At 39.7% G+C, this 14,035-nt stretch overlaps 1 protein-coding gene across 1 annotated transcript; it reads left to right on the top strand.

Annotated features, from left to right (window-relative positions):
• Positions 1-6,817: 6,817 nt before the first annotated feature.
• Positions 6,818-10,374, top strand: LOC149401851 (auxin efflux carrier component 4-like). The gene is made up of 6 exons (XM_089609313.1): positions 6,818-7,476; positions 7,591-8,514; positions 8,599-8,684; positions 9,237-9,394; positions 9,485-9,561; positions 9,663-10,374. The coding sequence occupies exons 1-6, from the start codon at positions 7,046-7,048 to the stop codon at positions 9,727-9,729; spliced, it is 1,743 nt and encodes a 580-aa protein (XP_089465439.1). The 5' UTR covers positions 6,818-7,045; the 3' UTR covers positions 9,730-10,374.
• The last annotated feature ends 3,661 nt before the right edge of the window (positions 10,375-14,035 follow it).

The following is a 14,035-nucleotide window of genomic DNA, read 5'->3' as shown; positions in this document are numbered from 1 at the left end:
AGATCACACTATAAACGACATTGACTTTCTCGCTTCAAGATGTTGGTTTTTTCAAATGGTAAATATTATTTACTATCGAACGGCGATTTGTAAATATTATTTACTATCGAACGGCGATTTGTAAATATTATTTACTATCGAACGGCGATTTGTAAATAATATTTACTTATCATTTTTATGAATAATCTAACCCAAAATCGTTCGGAGATGACGTCTAAGGTTCAGTTAATAATATTTACTTACAATTTAATGGTTAATCTAACACAAAATTGAGCGGGGATGAGGTCTAGGGTTTCAGTTTGGGTGTTTTATGAGATCGCAAAGAATTGTTAATAATATTAACTAACCAATTTACTTCGTCGGCGCCGGAAGTTGAGAGATTGAAGGATTTGAAATTACCAGAGATTGAAGGTTGAGATCCTCACCATTTTTTCTTCGTCGGCTTCGGAAGTGGAGAGATCGTCGGTTTCGTGTTCGCGAATGAGGGTAAAAGAAATTCGTTTGGCGGAGAGGTTTGTTTCGAATGAGGGAATTGTGTTTTGCGCTCTATTATTTGAACTAAGGGTAATATAGGAATATGAAATTGTTTGGTAGTGGATTGAGCTACTTACTTAAATTTTGTGATAGTTGGGCTATAATTTTAATAGAGGGGGGGTCAATTTGGGCTAGATACCTAATAATAATATGAAATTTTCAAAAATATATAATTTTGAGATATACCTCATTTTTGTGAGGTTTATTTTTGTGTGATGATGTTGGTTCAATCTTCAAAATGATAGAAAACCTCTTCGTCATTAAAATTTTAATTTTTTTTTTTTCACTAATATATAGAGGTGCATTATAAGGGTGAAATAGAAATATACATACATATATGTATATCAGTATATCCAATGTTGAGAAGGGCAATAATGCAATGATTAATGGCATGTATATGACCATGCATAGTGTGTGGGGTTCCAACACACGTGCATTTCTGCAACATTTTTTCTCAGCCAAACCCTATCCCAAATTTTGGGGTTTGTTTAGTTGCAATTTTATGGCCATCGAACTAAGTGTGCTTCCATGTCATTTTCTTGCCGTATTGTGTTGATCAGTCATTATTTGAGGTCTCGCTAAGACCAGCAAATAACAGGCGAAATCGATTATCTACATATCGATATATGATAGAACCAGAAACCTATGCCGAGTTTTAATACCTGTTATGCCGTTTTTTTTTTCAAGAAGTAAAAACGATAGCTCGAAGAAAAAATGACATAAAATTGGAAAATCATTTTGTCAAAATGTCGAGACCAAATGATCCCTCCACCAAGACTCCCAAAACCGGAGGATCTCTCTGCCAAAGGTTTCGAAACCAGAGGATCCCTTCGTTGGTTTGTCCAAAACCAAAAGATCTCTCCGTCAGGACTCACAAAACTAGAGAATTCCTTCGCTAGAACCCACAAAATCTGATGATCTCTCTGCCAAAGGTCCCAAAATCAGAGGATCTTTCCACTAGCTTGTCCAAAATCAGAAGATCTCTCCGTCAAAATCCACAAAACCATAGGACCCCTCCGTTAGAATATCAAAATCGGAGAATCCCTCCGACCAAGTGAGCCTCACATGCCCATGACATTTCACACTAAAAAATTATATAAATACCCCTCATCTTTCACCATTGAAGAAAAAAGGAAGTCATTCTCTAAAAAAAAAGACTACCACTTATCTCTCTCATCTCTCTCTCTCTAAAATCTTCAATAGAGTTAAAGGAGAACACACACACACTCTCTCTCTCTCAATGAAGAGAAACTATCTCACCTCAAAACACAAATATGAATGATCTACTTCATTTTTTCTAGAATTGAAGAAGAAATATTCTCTCTCTATCTCTCTCTCTCATATCACCCTTTGCATATTCTCTTTCAGCTAATAAGAGAAAAGAAGAACAAGGCAAATCACACCACCTATGTTGAGTTTCCGAACGTCTCCACCACGGTCGTAACACCATGAGATATTCTCGACCTGTCACGATTTATTCGAAACCATAAGAGATTCGACGCTTGTAATTCAAGATCGAGACACGTCTCAAGCTCGTGCTCCGACATGTGTCTCGTGAGTATCGATTAAAAAAACGTATTAACAATACCCAAGCTAATTAAGTAGGATTTTAATTCATAAAATCATTTTCTATTATTTGATAGCACTCGTGTGTTTTCCTAATATGTGTGTTGTGTATATGTGAGTGAATTAGCAATTATACTAACCAAAATGTAACTTCTAGTTTTTGAATTTCCAGAAGTTAAATTTTTGTAGCTCTCTTGTCTAAGTACTACCGCTGATTTTTGGATGAAATCTAAAGCATCTGACTCAAACGGCCTTTTTTTATATTAGGATAAATGGCATACTTATATGGTTTTATATGTAATAGTTGTGGATAAATATTGTAAAACCACATAATAGGTAGACGAAGGCGGTGTATACTTGAAATGAAGTACTCCAAAAGTAACTTTGGTTAGATAAAGAGTGATGCATGGCACATTGGATTACGGTTTTTGGAAAGTTGGGATCGCAGAAACAGAAAAGTAGTAGTGTTTTTAGTGAAGTTTAGCCCCTCAAAACGACCGTTTGTGTTCTATTCGTTACTTAATTTCAGTTTTTAATTTCATGTGTTAGTGTGTGTTAAGTAGTTTTAATTATGTGTATTAATTTCTTCAGTTTTAGATTGTGAAAGGTCTTAAGATGCACTGCAAATCTTGATGAGTCGTTTTGTATTAAAAAAAAAAAGATTATGATGGAGAATGACAAATTAAAACTTTTGAGGCTTAGCTCCAAATTCGAGTGTTATTGTGAGGATCCGAAATTTATGCCCAAAATCTAGCATTCGCGAGCGAATCAATAGGTGGAAGAAGGTTTTTCGATTGGGTATTCGTGTGTCTAATCAACAATCGTAGTCCGGTTACGTCTCATTTTAAATTTTGCTGCATCAAAGAGTGTCAATTTCAAATACGAATATAATAAAAAAATAGTAAAGGTCAAATTGTCGAAGTCTTAAATTTAATAGTCACTTATGAAAATCAGATGAATAATTTAATTTATTTATCACAAACATATGCGCGTGCGTAAATAATTGTTTGAATTTCAATCAAAGCTCTCTCTCTCTCTCTCTCTCTCTCTCTCTCTCACACACACACACACACCTGTAGGAATAAATTTAACTACAAGTTTTGGTTTTCGACTTAATGGAACTTTGTGAGTGGAACTTTCCTAACTATTGTTTGCGCTCTAAAGGTTCCTTCTCTGTAACTATTTTTCTTGAAAAGACAATTTAACCCGAAACCCATTAACTCCTTGCAACTTTTTATCGTCCAACTAAAATCAAGAGGAAACTACAAATACCTTTTGTCATCTAAGTAAACGACTAATTATGTGTCATTCTTGCATAAATCAACATATTAGTATTAAGTTGTCAATCTCAAGCTGTGCCTAGCTAGGTATGGAGATTCTCAAATTGAACCGTTTCTTTTATGCTATTATTTGTTTGGGAATTTAAATATTTAATGAAATTGAGTATTTGTAGGAATGGTGGTGATACTGTGTTAAAAATGGAAAAGAATATAAGCAAATAAACTAGGATGAGAAGAGCGAAAAACAATGAGAAAAAGGGCTGTTGATAGAAGTAATTGTAGAAGAATATAGGTAGGGTGGTCCAAAGTTGAGGAGTTCGACGTTTTGGTCTGTTTAAGTGAATTTGGTGCATTGTAACAAGAGTTTTTGAAGGCACAAGTCAGTCAAAAGAGGTGAGCCTTGTCGGCCCCAATATTGAGTCTCTCATCAATAATGTTATTGTGAATCCCCACAATCGTCGACGAAATACTAGTAATACTAGTAGTTGGGCAAAGGTCATTTAGTTAGTTGCACAATTTAAAAAAAAAAAAAAATTAAATGATGGGGAAGGTTATCTGTGCTAAAAGAAAATATTAAAGCCCTTTCTAAAAAAAATAATTAAAGCTCAATATAATTAGACACTTTTACCAAACACCATACACACATTGCATAATTTTTTACGCCATATATATACACTCAAACGACAAATAATTAATAGAATCCTCGTCGCTGAATATCTATTGTCGTGCGTATTCAGCAAGTTGTTTGGGCATGGCTCATATTCCGTGTCGTGAACTCGGCCCATCTTCTCTAAGAAATGCATGTCCACGAAGTTGATCCAGTCAGCAGGAACTACGCGATCTCGCTGTGAGACCCGGGACGTTATGATTTCTACCAAATCACTCCAATCAAGCGACAACGTGGCGTGACGAGAAATAATGAAGGACGAAGTCGCCAACATGTGTCCTCGAGGATCGCGCACTTCGTTGCTCTATAAATTCATTTCTTACAAGAAGAAATGAACCTGATTTTTCCTTATAATCGCAATTGCTATTCTATCTCTCTCTCTCTCTTTCTTTGATTGTACTCTTCGAGCTCGTCATTTCATCATTCATGTTGATTGAACTCGGATTATGTGATTGAGTTCATGTTATTAATAAAATCACATTTTTCCTTATTTCATTTCGTTACCTTTATTTTTATTATGGGTATACATTATTTATGCGTGACAACTTTTCGAGACCCAAATCCTAAAATATAAAAAGATATAAACACTTTTCATCTTTATTTCATCGTGATTCTTGAGGCTCGGAAAGGACTTTAGCAATTTGGCACCATTTGTGGGAATTCTATCGAGAAGTCCAACTTCGCAAGAAACAAGTTAAGATCGAAAAAAAACCCACATCACTAGATCATCTCCATTCCGGGTTGAAGTTGATCTTGGAGATGTTGCTAAAAAGAGCCGATGGCCAAGACGAAATCAACCGACTCATCCAGGCCTGTCTGGATAGTCTCATGACTTCACCACCACTTGTTTTGGGATCACAAACCAAAATAGGTGAGATAACCACCTCGGGATATATCCGACGCTCGACTTCAGTTGCACAGACGAGTCGGACCCTTCCTCCCGGCACCCGTCTGGACTTTACTGGAATCCAGGTAACCTCGGCAGGGGAGACCGATTCCTATCCAATCTTCCAGCCTCCCCTCAGGTCGCTAATTCATCCACATCGGTAGTCCGAGTGGGTCAAGACAGTCTGCCTCCGCCTCCTCCGTGCGGGCCTCCGACTCAGTCCAGCCTGGGCAATCTAGGCGAGGAGACTCACTGCGAAGGTGGGCACGAGCGAGCATGACGAGCAAGCGAGCATAACGATCACGATGAAGAGAGCACGAGAGAGAGAGAGAGAGAGAGAGAGAGAGAGAGAGAGAGAGAGAGAGAAATCTTGTCGTCATTACGAGCTTATTGGTTAACCATTTTTTAGTTTTTAAATTAAATTTTACCATGAAGTGAATCATTTGTTGTAGTGAAAAGGTAAAATATCGATTCGTTTCACGACGGAAGATATTCTCGTCGTGGAAAGCGTCTTTCATCATGACGAGACATCCTGGAAAGCAAGGAGTGTAGTTTTTCAAGATGGAATTAACTTCCATCGTCAAATCTCCATCTCGTAGGTAAAAATTTGTAATAGTAAATGTACACTATCACAAAAAACTATAAAAGAAAAGTTGAACCCATGCCTTTTAAGGGGGAAAATAGATAATATGACTCTAATTGTCTCTACACGTAATTTTACATTAAAATATAACATTCATTTGAAAACAAAGAGATAAATACTTACTGTTCAAAAAAATAGGTTTATTGTAAAATAGTCGTCGTATCTTCTATAATGCTGATATTATTAATCAATGTCATGTTTTTTTTTTCGTATAATTTCTTTTATTTTCTTAACCAATACACCCACCACTAGAAGAAATCACACTTTTGGTTACTAATAAAATGTCAGAATGAAAAAGAATAAGAAAAAGTATTGTCCCACCTGATTAGCAAAGTTAAAAAGGCACCATTAGTTTCATAAGAAAGTAGAAATGTAAATAAATCTATTAGAATGGATTTCTAATAGGCTTAAACATCATTTTATAAAAAAAAAAAAAAACTTGGGCGAAAAATAGAGAATAGAGCATACAAAGCATGTATGCTTCGTTATTTAAAAAAAGAAAGAAAAAAAAAAGAGAGAGTAAACATACTGTATTCTTTAAATCATTCATATAATGCCAGCATGAAAAAAGTCATCAAGGTTAATTATTAGCTTGGTTACATTTTTTCGCCATCATTAATTACAATTTCTTTTACTACTATATAAAGTGGAATCATGCAAGTTATTTCAATGTGACAAAATGATTGAGTACTGTCCAATTAAACATGTTGCGTTTTTTCCTCTGCAATAATTAGTTGAAAACAAAATAATATATAAATAGGAGTGATACGAATGCTTCTTACCTCAGCTATTCTAGTCATGACTCATGAGCTTAATAAATTAATTAAGCAAAGAGCTTTTGCATGAATATACGCATGCATGTATTTCTAGCGTATATGGCCTATAAACGAAATTCTTTATAAGACGATAACAAGCCCTGAAAACTGGTACACCTTTCTTCTCATATTCTATTCTACGGTTTCTACCAAATTAATTAATCAATTCAACAAACAGGATTTACGGATGAAATACACACACAAATTCTTTAAAAAAAGCAAGAGTCGACGTCATTGAAAAACGAAAACCAGCAGAAAAATGCCAGATAGGCAGGTCCAAAAAACAATAAATAGTGCATATACGTCTATATTAAAATATAAATGTGAATAGAGAGTAACTCTAGTGGGTGGTGAAGTTAACCCGGCATGTTGACCAGAGTTGGGTTTGGCTCTTAAATATGGTCCCCCAAGTGAGTGACTCGGCAGAACATAGTCTGGAGTTGCTTATATATACAAACCACCACTCCCTCTCTCTCTCTTCATTTCCTCTCCATATATTCCTTCACGCAGTAACCTGCGAATAAAATCTCTCTGATTACTGTGTCCAGAGAGTAAAACAGAGAGAATTGGCAGTAAATTAGTCGGTTAATTGATTAACGGTATATATAGATAGATAGATAGATATATAATAAGTAGGTGATAAGAGCAGAAGAGATGATAAGTTGGCATGATTTTTACACGGTGATGTCGGCGATGGTGCCGCTGTACGTGGCGATGATTCTGGCGTACGGGTCGGTGCGGTGGTGGAAGATATTCTCGCCGGACCAGTGCTCCGGGATCAACCGGTTCGTGGCGATCTTCGCGGTCCCGCTCCTGAGCTTCCACTTCATCTCCAACAACGACATCTACGCCATGAACTTCCGGTTCATCGCGGCCGACACTCTCCAGAAGCTCATCATGCTGGCCCTGCTGGCGGTGTGGGCCAACGTGTCCCGCAACGGCAGCCTCGAGTGGATGATCACCATCTTCTCCCTCTCCACTCTCCCCAACACCCTCGTCATGGGAATCCCCCTCCTCATCGCCATGTACGGCCCCTACTCCGGCCAGCTCATGGTCCAGGTCGTCGTCCTCCAGTGCATCATCTGGTAAGACTGACAGACGACCAATTCTATCTCAAAACCAATTGACAATAAGAGGAGAAGAAGAAAGAACAAACAAATTCACTATTCACACTATTCACACACTATTCATTGTGACAGGTACACCCTTCTGCTTTTCCTGTTCGAGTACCGCGGGGCCAAGCTTCTGATCATGGAGCAGTTCCCGGAGACGGCGGCCTCCATCGTGTCGTTCAAGGTGGACTCGGACGTCATGTCGTTGGACGGGCGGGACTTCCTCGAGACGGACGCGGAGATCGGGCGCGACGGGAAGCTCCACGTCACGCTGAGGAAGTCCAACGCGTCGCGCCGCTCGCTGGCCATGACGCCGCGGCCCTCGAACCTCACGGGGGCGGAGATCTACTCCCTAAGCTCCACGCCGCGCGGCTCCAACTTCAACCACTCCGATTTCTACTCCATGATGGCGGCCGCCCCCCGCCACTCCAACTTCTCCTCGCGCGGGCCCACGCCGCGCCCTTCCAACTTCGACGAGCCGCAGTCGGCGTCCTCCCCACGCTTCGGGTTCTACCCGGCGCCCAACCCGGACTTCTCCGCCCCCAAGCCGGCTCCTCCGCCGCCGCCGCCGGCTCCGATCGCCAAGCAGCAAAACCACGACGGCAAGGAGCTCCACATGTTCGTGTGGAGCTCCAGCGCTTCGCCGGTCTCGGAGGTGTTCCCCGGCGCCAACCCCGCCGCCGCCGCACCGGAGCAGCCTGCCGCAGACGGCGCGAAGGAGATCAGGATGCTGGTTCCGCCGGAGCAGGCGAACGGAGAGCATCCGATGAAAGAGCAGATGAGCGAGTCGCTGGGGTTGGCCGGGGATCACTATCAGCAGCAGCAGCAGATTGGCGGCGGGGCTGCGGAGGCGGCGGCGGGGCTGGGCGGAGGCGGAGGAGGAGGGAAGCAGATGCCGCCGGCGAGCGTGATGACTCGGCTGATAATGATAATGGTTTGGAGGAAGCTTATCCGCAACCCAAACACTTACTCCAGCCTCGTCGGTCTCATCTGGTCCCTTGTCTCTTTCCGGTACTAACTTCCTTCTTTATTTTTCTAATTAAAAAAGAAAAAAGAAAAAAAGAAACATAATAATAATTCATGATTTGGTTGCAGTTGGCATGTGGAAATGCCGGCAATAATAAAAGGATCAATCTCCATACTGTCAGATGCTGGACTTGGCATGGCTATGTTCAGTTTAGGTTAATTACTTTCTCTCTCTCATATCCGCTCAACTCAACTCAATTATTTCATTTATTTATTTACTTTCACTGAGATCTCCTTCCTCAGTCCAATAGCGAGTGCTTAATTGCTAATTTTTTCTGTATAAAGGCGTGGTGGCATCATAGAGAGAGCATAGGATTGTGTGAAACTTTACTTTTGTTCACATCACATGTAGTGACTGATTTTATTCACAAATTAATCTTATGTTGTTGCAATTTGTTACTATAAAGGAAGCGACAAAGGAGTTTAACTAAATATTTAATTGGGAGGATTGACCTCCCGACATGTGGGGCCCAACCCCAACGCCGCTTGCTGCTTTTTTCTTTTTCTTTTTCCTTTTATCTTTTTCTAAATATATATATGCATAATCAGGTGGTTGCAAAACTTTGAATTGAATCCGTGACAATATTATATATGTATCCCTATCTTTTGGGTGGTGGGGATAATCATAATGTCGTCGTATATGTGAGCTCTATTATTAGTTAATAATAATATATTCATATTTTTTTTTTTTAAATTATTCATTTCAGGTCTGTTTATGGCTCTTCAACCTAAGCTAATTGCATGTGGGAACTCCGTCGCAACTTTCGCAATGGCCGTCAGATTCCTCACCGGACCGGCGGTCATGGCTGTGGCCTCCATCGCCGTCGGCCTACGTGGCACTCTTCTCCACGTGGCTATTGTTCAGGTAATGTGTTTTTGAGTACTCTTAGAATTAATTATGTTTATTCATTATGTACTAATTAATTAGTTTGTTTGTATTATAATTATATATTAGGCTGCTCTGCCACAAGGGATTGTTCCATTTGTGTTTGCTAAAGAGTACAATGTCCATCCCGCCATTCTCAGCACTGCGTACGTAAAATTAAATAATAATTAAAGCACGAATTTAGAATTTAGTACAACTTTTGTTTTCCTATATTTATTTTTATTGATTGAATTGGTCACTATTGCAGGGTTATATTCGGGATGTTGATAGCCTTGCCCATCACTCTTCTGTATTACATACTTCTTGGGGTGTAAGTAAATGTGCCAAAAAAAAAAAGAAGTAAAAGATGTGTTCCTTTTTCACCATCGTTGACTAATTCTGGTTCTGGAGAGTTAGTTTCAACGCTCATCAAATGGAAGTACACACCAGACTTACCTCGCTCTTAGCTTCACTACCTCAGAATATTTCTACAAATGGAGAGCCCAAGATCACTTTCATGCTTCCAATTTATTTTTGGAGAAACTAGCTAGAAGAATTTGACTTTAGTTCAAGAAGAAGGAAAAAAAACACCTCTTGTAATCATCTTTTGGCATACAATATTAAAGGCCACGAGTTAAGAGCCACACAGAAAAGAGAGCACAAAGGGTAAGACTATATATATATATGGTGACATCTAGGTTTTTTGTTTTTTTTTTAGTTGTGATATCTGATTGTGAATGAACTGAAAGAGAACAAGAGAAGGGATTAGGAGAGAAAGAGCGTCTATTAGTATTAGTGTTAGTATATAATATGGATTGTTAACTTGTTAGTATTTATTATTAATTTGCTTTCACTGCGTAGCTTTTGTTTCAAAGTTTGGTTTTGATTATTCGTCGGTGGATCCAGCAATTATTTGCAGCGTTTGTCGCATTTTAAAATTGTAATTTTACGTCGGAATATATGATGAGCTTCGCTACTGATTACTCGTGTAATATAACGGAATATATATATATATATATATATATATATATATATATATATATATATATATATATTGTTGATGTCATAATAAATACAACAATTATCTCGACGATTATACAACAAATAACGACTAGACTTGATAATACATTAAGTATTATTAAGTGTATACCGTAGGATACAGTTTGTTACAGTTAGTTACACAATGGACGGCTCAGATTAGAGCTCGTCTCATGTATTTATATCAAACAGTTGAAGTGTAATCATTCAGAAAAGTCAATACAATCAATCAGTCTTGACTCATCTCTCTATCTCATCTCTCGCTCTCTCTCTCTCTCTATAGTTTGTTAATCTGTTATGGTATCAGAGCTAGTTTCTCAAATCTAGCTTCAAGCGCAACAATGGCGTTCTCGACGGCGAACACGAATGCGTCTCCAACAATCGCTGATCCTCAGATCCAAGCTTCCGCACAGATGCAAGTGTATCAGAATTTCGTGCCGCACGTCAATCCTCTCAGTCTCCGACTAGATCGGAACAATTTTCAGTTCTGGAGTACTCAGGTGATCTCCACAGCAAGAGCTCACGGCCTTGAAGGTTTTCTTCTTGGAACACTCGAATGTCCTCCTCAATTTCTTCGAGTTAGCAGCTCCGATGGCGTCACAAGTTCATCGCCAAATCCAGAGTATGTACTCTGGCTCAGACATGATCAATTTCTCCTTAGCTGGCTTTTTGCGTCGATATCGGAGAGTATGCTTGGCCATGTGAATCGATGCGTCAATTCGGCGATGGTCTGGACCACTCTAGGTCAGATCTTTCAAACTACGTCGAAAGCGCGAGTGATGCAATTAAGATTTGCACTTCAGACAATGAAGAAAGGCAATCTAAGCATTGATGAATACATCCTCAAGATGAAGACAATCGCAGACAATCTGAGTTGTGCTGGATCTGTGATTGGAGATGACGATCTTGTGCTCTATGTTCTTGGTGGTCTCGGTGCTGAATACGATTCAGTAGTTGTCAATCTCACCAGTCGATCCGATTCTCTCTCGCTTCCAGAAGTCCAATTTGCACTTCAATCACAAGAAATGCGAATCGAAGCTCAGAATTCGGTGTCAAACTCAGATCCGTCAAGTGCACCAATGGCTAATCTTGCCTTCAGAGGAGGTCGAAGCAATGGAGGTGGAGGACGCAATCGTGGCCGTGGTCGTGGAAGATCTGGAGGTCGAGGCAACAATAGCAGCAAACCTACATGTCAGCTGTGTGGAAGAGTAGGTCATCTGGCTATAAAATGTTACCATCGCTTCGATCTGGCGTTCCAAGGGTCCACATCGCATACCTCTACTCAAAGCTCTCCTCAGCAAACCTACAACAACTCACAAGGCCATAATCAAGGTGGACCACAGGCTTACATGACAGGTCAGGAAGATCAGACAAATCAAGAGTGGTACCTGGACAGTGGTGCCACAAACCACGTCACATCAGATCTATCCAACCTCAACATTCAAGCAGACTACAAAGGAAAGAACAAGCTCATAGTAGGTAATGGTTCTTCTCTTCCAATTTTACACATAGGTGATTCAACACTAAAAGCTAATCAGAACAATTTACTTCTCAAAAACATCCTTCATGTGCCAAATATTACCAAAAACCTGCTGAGCATATCTCAATTCACAAAACACAACAATGTTCTAATTGAATTCTATGATGATCAATGTCTCATCAAGGACAAAGCTTCGATGAGAGTCCTGCTGGTTGCAACTCTTAGAGACGGATTGTACCAACTGGATCTCTCAAAGCTTGCAGTGCCTCTCAAGCCAAAATTTCAAGTTTTTGTCTCCTCTCTGAATGGAAATGTGTTCACTGATTGTAGTCCTGTGTCTAAGTCTGTCATACAATCCATATGTACCAGTGTGAAACCAAGTAGTGTTAGGTGTCAAAATGAGTCCATCAAACAGTCTGATTGTGTACCTGTACTAGAGTCTTTTGTGTGTAATACTTCAAACAACTCAAGTGTTACTGATGTAAATACCTGGCATAAACGCCTTGGTCATGCATCAAAACATACTCTTTGTACTGTACTGAAATCTGTCAAACACTCTTTTGATATCAATAAACTGAATTTCTGCTCAAACTGTGCCATTGGCAAAATGCATCAATTTCATTTCAGTAGAGTTGAAACAAAAACAAAAGCACCTTTTGAACTGATACATTCAGATTTGTGGGGCCCCTCACCAGATATGTCTCTAGATGGATACAAATACTACATTCATTTTGTTGATGATTTCACAAAATTCACCTGGATTTTCCCACTGAGAGTCAAGAGTGAAACACAACCCATTGTCATCAGATTCATCAACTACATTGATAGACATTTCAAAGCAAAAATCCAAACCTTACAAACAGATTGGGGGGGTGAATACAGATCTCTTGTTCCTACTCTGCAAAAACTAGGAATAGTTTTTAGACATCCCTGTCCACATACCCACCAACAACATGGGCGTGCCGAGAGAAAACACCAACACATCACTGAAATGGGTCTCACTTTCATATCCACTGCTTCAATGCCCTACAAATTCTGGTGGGATTCGTTTGTCACAGCTGTTTACACAATCAATCGTTTGCCAACTGAAAACTTGCAAAACAAGTCACCGTTTGAAATGCTGTTTAAACACACACCTGATTTCAATTTCTTAAAAGTTTTTGGTGTTGCTTGTTATCCTTACTTGAGACCTTACAACAAAAACAAGTTTCGGTTTAAATCCTCTGTGTGTGTCTTTCTTGGTTATAGTCCCTCTCACAAAGGTTATAGATGTCTACACACCTCAGGTAGGATCTACATTTCCAGGTCTGTTTTGTTTGATGAAACCAGTTTTCCATACACTCACTTGTTCTCTCAACCTCATACAAGTACTGGTCAAGTGTCCACTGGTAAAATCACATATCCGAGTCTGTCTTTTCCACATAGTAATCTCCATCCAAACATGTTTTTAACCGGTCACCAAGCTCAGTCTCCCATGCACAGTCAAACAAACACTCAACAAGCCTCTAGTCACAACAGAAACCAAGACACCTCTGATCACACTGACAGTCCTACCACAACCTCAAACCAAGAAATTCAGAACCTCACAAACAACACAGGATCTCTTCAAATAGCCTTACCCTCTCAAGTACCAGTTGACCTCCCTGCCACAACCATACCCACAAATCAGTCAATCACTACCTTACCACAGCCACGTCCCAATCAGAACTCACATCACATGCTAACTCGAGCAAAAACAGGCATCACAAAACCAAAGCTTTTTAATGTTGAATCAACTATATGTGATATTATAGAAGAACCAGCTACTGTGTATGATGCTTTGTCTAACCCACAGTGGAAAGCTGCCATGGATGTAGAGTATAATGCCTTGCAGGACAACAAAACGTGGTCACTGGTCCCAGCAAGTCAAGCCTCAAATATTGTATCCAACAAGTGGATATTCAAGGCCAAACAGAACGCAGATGGCTCTCTAAACAAGTTGAAGGCGAGACTTGTAGCTCGGGGGTTTGAACAAACACCAGGAGTTGACTTTTTTGAGACGTTTAGCCCAGTTGTTAAGCCATCAACTCTGAAAGTGATCTTCAGTCTTGCAGTCACTCATGGTTGGGACATCAAACAAGTTG

The sequence above is a fragment of the Urtica dioica genome, chromosome 3 (assembly GCF_054948205.1).
Source record: "Urtica dioica subsp. dioica isolate 48M chromosome 3, U.dioica_male_clone48M_v1_H2, whole genome shotgun sequence".
NCBI lineage: Eukaryota > Viridiplantae > Streptophyta > Magnoliopsida > Rosales > Urticaceae > Urtica > Urtica dioica.
The sequence above is the reverse complement of the archived record's forward strand: the minus strand, read 5'-3'. Positions and strand labels throughout refer to the sequence as shown.